We start from the raw sequence: 6,807 nt of genomic DNA on the forward strand, positions 1-6,807 counted from the left end.
AAAGCACTATTAGTGTCGTGACAAGGAAAGCCACTTGCTGTTGCTGGCACAATGCCTGACAGCCATCTTGACTGGTGCTGCGACAATCAAAAGTCGGCATATCAACACAGTCATGACACAGTGATTCCGACACCATCAAAAAAAGCATAGGCTACAGGCAGCAAAATCTAATAGGGGCGAAAAATAAAACATGTCAATGATCTAAAAAGGCCAGTATTGCAATTGAAATAAAATAAATGAGACATCCATTGCAGACTGTTGGGAGGCTCCTCTGTATTATTTAAGCGAGAGCCTTTTGGGCCTCTGTGCTCCAGAGAACATGGTGGGTTTTATGATTCTCCTCAGCCACAAACGTACTACATGATGGCTCCAGTCCTTTAAATATTTAGCATAATATTAGGACGCGCAAAAAAATGGTAAAAGGAGAAGCTATTGAGGCACAATTACAACACCATGGAGCAGAGGGTTTGACTTGACTGTAGGATGTTCATGCTGTTTCATTTGTGAAAAGTACACACTTTAAATCAAATGCATACTGACCTGGCTGTTATTGTTGAAGGTGCAGAAAGATGGAATGGAATACACTACAACGCTAGGCTATATGCTCAGTAAAATACATGAGGTTTGATAAAGCCACCTGGGTGAATGGGAAATAGGAAAAGTAAGGCACTGGCAATGTTTTCCCTAAAAACAAAATGTTGATGGCGGGGTGCAGAGGAACCTGTAACAGCCACCATGGAAGCCAACTTCAAAACATTTCTATTGAAGTCAATGGAGGTCAAATTCCTTCAGGTGAGACAACATAACTGTGAGGGATAGCATTGGTAAAGAAACCACTGTATTATTATTTTCATACACAGACCAAAATCGCACTAATTTACCATGCCTGCTTTTTTATACCAGCTTTTTCATATATCTGAAAAGGTTAGGGGGTTATTGCAAATTCAAAGCCACCTTATGACCTATATGCCTTTCATATCAAGATGTTTTTCTGCCAACTTTACCATAATGTTAACATTTTCCACCTTTTCTTTATGTCTGAAAGGTTAGGCAAATTGTTGCTTACTGAATCTCCCAAAGTCACCCAATCCTTGTAATAAATTTGAAGCAATAGCCTACCCGCAAGTGGTAAACTTGATCATTTCAGCACTGTTTTAATTGGGACAGTGCCATCGCGCTGCTTTGAGACAAGGGTGGGGATTCGTCTTGATAAATCAATAAGGTCAGATTTGAGTTTTCACTGAATCTCCGTTTAGATATTGGTTAGGCTACAATTAGGTTGGGGAAACGTTAGCTAAGTTCAGGGGAGTGCTGCTCATGATCATCTTGTCTAGTTGGCTCATGTATTAGAAAATTGTGCCAGCATGTTATGTAGTTTAACAAGTGGATTATTTTACTCTTCACTCGCAGTTGCTTGGTAGCCTAGGGCTACTCCCAACCAAGAGCCTGTGAATTCACTGACTTGTCTGATAATCAATCAATGTGAATTTGTTTCACTGAATCTGTCTGTATAGGCTATTTGGTTAATTGGTTTCTGACTGGGCAAATAAGTGGAGGTGGTATAAGCTAATCTATTGTTTGCTCATTTATCACTGATCAGAAACATTTAGCATGCAATAATGTAGCATAAATCAAGTGTAGGCCTATTATTTTGCCCAATCTCGTATCGGCAACTACAAAAGTCTGCAGAGGATGTGATATATGAACAAGAGAGAGACATGCTTGTGAAAATAGGATTTGTATTTTCTATCGGTATCATGCTGAAAACACTACGGCTGCTCCCTAACAAACTAGAGAGGGTAGGGAAAGACGAAACGTGGATCAAAAAAGCATGAGCTTGGATTTGTATATTTGGATCCCCATTAGCTTTTGCAGAAGCAGTAAATACTCTTCCTGGGTTCACAAAAAACACAAAACAAGTAAGAAAAACACTGATACACAAGGACAGTCACAATTTTAAAATACAACTATATACTGTACAAACAATACAAAACAAAAATACAAACAATACAACTAAAGAATAATGTGTGTGTTAGTGTGTCTGGTCTGTACGCGTGTGTATGTGCTTGGGCTCTGTTTCAAAATATGACTTTATTTTTATATATGACAGTGGTTCCACACTTTCCTGTGACAAGTTGTGTGGGAACAATATTATTTGTATTTTATTCAGTTATATTCTTACTATAAAGTACATGTGTGTTTACTGATCGGGTAGGTGTGTATTGTCTGTTTAATGAACAAAGTTATTAAAACAAATTTGTAAGCATTAGGCTACCAACAGAGTAAATGTGACATGTGGTGGTCCCAACTAGCTATCTTAAGATGAATGCACTAACTGTAAATTGCTCTGGATAAGAGCATCGGCTAAATTAATAAAATTAAAATGTAAAATGGATTCAAAATGTTTTTCCTCTGCTGGTGATTTGTTACATTGCCAATGGCAAACGTGCATAAAGATGGCTACCACAAATCCTTCGTTTGCTAAATTCGCCAGATTGTAAATTGCTCTACATTACTTTTTGTATCGGCATTAGCATAATCACAATTCTAGCTCGAAGATGTCAGCAATTTGAAAAACTGAGAAAGTAGATTGTGCTGATTTATTGGTGCATTGAACCATGTCATTTAAAAAAATGTGGATAGTGCTAAAACAATTATCTGTACTCTGCCATCTTTATGGACGTTGGCCATTTTATTGTATAAAATGTCATATCAAAATACTACTCATAATACAGAGCAAGCAGTAAAGCTTCATATCACACCAATTATTGCTTTGTAGCACCTACAGAAGAAACATTATAGTCTTAAAGGAGGCCTGCGTAAAGCCAGAATGTTGCAAATATTCCAACTTCAACTATTTATTAAGATACAAATGTGTCAAAATCCTTCCACCAAAAGGACCCTCCTACGGATTATATATTGTGAAAATAATTTTTTGTTATTGTTGTTGTTGTTGAGGAATCATTCAACTAGTGGCTATGTGCAGATTAACTGATTTCAATATAGCTAATACAAAACCATTTTCAGTCTTTCTTACCCCTGGTCCATCAAATTCCAAATCAACCTAGCAGTCCTCTTTTAACGTTAATATAGCAGAGAATCGGAGCTGGGGGAGAGCTCTATGAAAGATAAAAAACAATCAAAGTTTAAGATAAGCTATGTTTCTTTCAACACTTAAGATGTTTTGTTCTATAATATAGCCTATAGTTAGATGAGTGAGGTCAAGCCATGGCCTGTGTCCTGACAGGGGATTATCCTTAATCAAGCAGGTTATGCTGGGTACCTCTGTCATCAATAACCTAAAAGGCTAGGTCTGGGTCTACTAATGTCTCATATTGGCGAGTGTCTTTGAAAGACTTATAAGCCTAGTACTATATGTATCATAGCAATTAAGTGTTGAGTGGTGATGCTTGTTTCCATGTCGCAATTTCCAGATGCAAAGTTGTGTGCGCATTCACAGATTAAATGATGGCACGCAAAAGGAAAACATCCTGCTTGATTGAAGATCACGCACTCAAGAATATGGAAGATATTTGAGCCTCTACTTAGGTTGATTAGCATAAATTTTGATTTGATGGAATTCAAGGTCTTGGAGTTTAGTGCTTTCCCTATATTCATTTAGATTTTTTTTTTTTAATGTAAACAATTATATATTTCTGCTGAGACACGCTTTTAAATAGAGTCTCAATTACTCAACAGAACCAACAGGAGCCTGAACAATTTCTACAGTAGCAAAACACTACAGTAGCTCTATACTGGAATACTACACTACCCAGCCTATCTGCATTGAAAGTCTATGGGAACAGATAGCGCTAACATTAGTAGCAATGCCCCCCTTTCCATAGAAAATCATTCAATCTGATTGTGGGGCCTGCTAAGTCCCCACAATCAGAGGAGGACAAAGGAGTCGAGGAGAGGACGGACTTTACCCAATTGAGAATCTCCCATAGAATCATTACATTTTTTTGACTCCTAGATGGCCTAGACCTATACTTTTGCAACCACTCTGAAGCATTTCTTATTTCATTAAGTAGTTTAACATATTTTCTCCCATTGCTAGTTACAACCTTGTCTCATCGCTGCAACTTCAATGTGCTTGGGAGAGGCAAAGGTCGAGACATTCGTCCTCCAAACGCCTGGCCGCCTACTTCTTAAGAGACTGCTCGCTTAACCCGTAAGTCAGCCGCACCAATGAGTCAGGGGAAACATCGTTCACAAGGAGTCGCTAGAGCATGATGAGCCAAGGAAAGCCCCCCTCTGGCCAAACCCTCCCTTAACCCGGACGGCGCTGGCCCAATTGTGCACCCCCCTATGGGGCTCCCAGTCATGGTCAGTTGTGACAGCCTGGGATCGAACCCCAGGCTGTAGTGGCGCCTCAACACTGCGATGTAGTGGTGCCTTACTGCTATCGTTACTGAGCATTTAAATATAGCCTTGCTAGTTGATTATTGAGACAGTCTAGTTTAAATTTGCACGTTCCAAAATAGTTTCAGGTGTGGTGACACAAAAAGTGTTTTCCCTTTCAATAGATCTAGCCTTCAAATACTGAATGAATAATGCTGGCTCAAAATAGATAGATTCATGACTCAAAATAAACTTAATTAGGGCGTAAGCTCGTTAAGGGACTAAGGCAGGGGAATGACACTGCAAAGGTCGGTAACCTCAAATTCTGAAAGGACTTTCAGTTTGTCTAAACATTCGACTGTTACCATGCTTTCTCCATGGATATCAGTCTGAAAGAAGACACTGTAAAAATAATGCAATAGTCTCTACAAGCCAGAAGGTTGAATACAATCATTTTTAAATGCACATTACCAATTGTCCATGATGTTGGTCCTTTGGCAGTAGGAAGTAGAGATAGGGTAACCACAGGAAAGTGTTGTTTACTCAACTTTTTTGCAGTGCTGGTCAGTTCTGTTCCTTGTATTTTCCATCTCCCGATGAATTTCACGTGATGCACAATATGTAAACAAATAGCCGAATATTGTTGACCAAAGCACGTTACCTCGCAATCAGCTGAAAGGGCTTGTGAAATTTGCTAGCCCATTGCATGGGACAAAATTTGGTCTGTGCTTCAGTTAAACTCTGCCATTGTTGACATATGCAAATCTCGTGCGTATTATGTCAGAATTGAAAATACAAACCGACATACAGACCAGCGTACAGAAAGTTGTGTTAATAACACTACTCTGTGGATATTGTCTCAGATTACCTCCTACATATGGACAAAATCAGCAGACAACAGGTGAAGTATGTTCAAATGAAGTTTATTCAATAGTCTGACTTGTGACTTGACTGTTCACAAAAAGTGAGCCTACATGTAAGAGGGAGGAGTCTTCCACTCTCGGATTTGTAGAGGCTAACCTGCATTAACAGTCCAGTCTACTTTCTTTCCATCTGCCTACAAGCACCCTTTTATATATTTTTGGGACTCTAGCAGGGAAGTGACTATTCTATTTTTACACTATCATCATCCTTCTCAGTTAACTATAAGGGTGGGTTATCGTATCATCATAAAGTAGGCTATTGTGCCTGTTCACCGGATATTTCGAAATTGTATTCAATTCTGATTAAAATAAATCATACATTGAAATAGTATGTGAGGTGAGCATATGTTGCATTGCAAAGCTTGATTGATTTCATGGAGAGCAGAGCTTGTGTGACCTCGCCTTCTGCATGAGATAAGCAGTTGGCACCTTTTTTTTCATATCATTCAGCAGGGTTGTTATGACCTCATTTGTAGCACTGGTGGTTACAGTAACGTTAGCGTGCAAAAAAAAAAAGGAAACCAAGAATCCGTGACGTATGGAACATGTGAGTTTGCTCAAGCTAACTAGGGGCATGTCCTGAACCTGTCACACAAGAATCTCAATATTTCAATCACGTGGTGTTAATCAAGCCTGACGTTGTCAGGAAAGGATGAATTGGTTCGCTAACTATCCAAGTTCAAATTAATACTTCTCTTCAAAACTGGTAGCTACATTTTAAGAGGAAACAGCACGTTTTTATGAGATACCAATGGAACTTCACATGACAAAGGAAGTCTTGCTAGCTGGCTAACAGACACCTAAAACCCCCGGGCTGTCATCCATGCCATGGGGGTGCATGTTTTCTAGTCGTGACAGCTGACAGGGAGGGGAACACGGAAGGGGCTCCCGAAACAGCTCTAAATAAAACGATGTAAGCCCATGTATAACGGGAACCACGTGCAGCAATGAATGTGGTTCCCAAGCCAGACTAACAGAAACTTTGAAACGCAAATAAATAATTGACCTCGACTAGATAGCTAGTAGTAGGCTATCATACCTTTGCCTTGCCGGCCTCGAGCTTCTTTTGCCTCTCTTCGTCTTCCATTACCGTTGTATGTAGCTGAGAAAAGAGGAAAAGGGCTTCATGCGAAGAGTTAGCGAATTAGCCCAGAGTCTGTGGGGAAAGTTTCTGTTTGTTGACATTCACTTTGTTTAGTAATGGTTTCATATCACTGCGACAGGCTTGCATTAGGAGAAGACATAGTCCTTGCTACAACCACATCTCCGCCGCCATGTTATCCACGTAAACACGATTGCGTTGACGTCACGTAGGTGGCTGTTTTCTGCTGCTACGCCCCTTTAGGATCGTACTGCAGGAAATGTCAAAACGTGTCATTTGATTAAAACAAATTACAGAGGGAAACATACTGTATACAAATGAAATATACATTGATTGAAATCATATGCGTGAGTAAATCAAAATCATTTCTGTGGAGGTGCAAACAAGGTCACTGTGTTGTACAATTGCTAATCGTGATTAATTTCACACTGCCCAGTT

At 39.5% G+C, this 6,807-nt stretch overlaps 1 protein-coding gene across 6 annotated transcripts in view; it reads right to left on the reverse strand.

Moving 5' to 3' along the window:
* akap9 (A kinase (PRKA) anchor protein 9) overlaps positions 1–6,568 on the reverse strand; it is a 160,832-nt gene extending 154,264 nt beyond the window's left edge. For all 6 annotated transcript variants that reach the window (XM_024441461.2, XM_024441459.2, XM_024441460.2 and 3 more), the window contains exon 1: positions 6,307–6,568. In XM_024441461.2, coding sequence (XP_024297229.2) covers positions 6,307–6,354 — 48 coding nt within the window. In that variant the 5' untranslated portion in view covers positions 6,355–6,568. The remainder of the gene's footprint in view (positions 1–6,306) is intronic.
* Between the last annotated feature and the right edge of the window lie 239 nt (positions 6,569–6,807).

This window comes from Oncorhynchus tshawytscha, linkage group LG13 (assembly GCF_018296145.1).
Source record: "Oncorhynchus tshawytscha isolate Ot180627B linkage group LG13, Otsh_v2.0, whole genome shotgun sequence".
Classification (NCBI taxonomy): domain Eukaryota; kingdom Metazoa; phylum Chordata; class Actinopteri; order Salmoniformes; family Salmonidae; genus Oncorhynchus; species Oncorhynchus tshawytscha.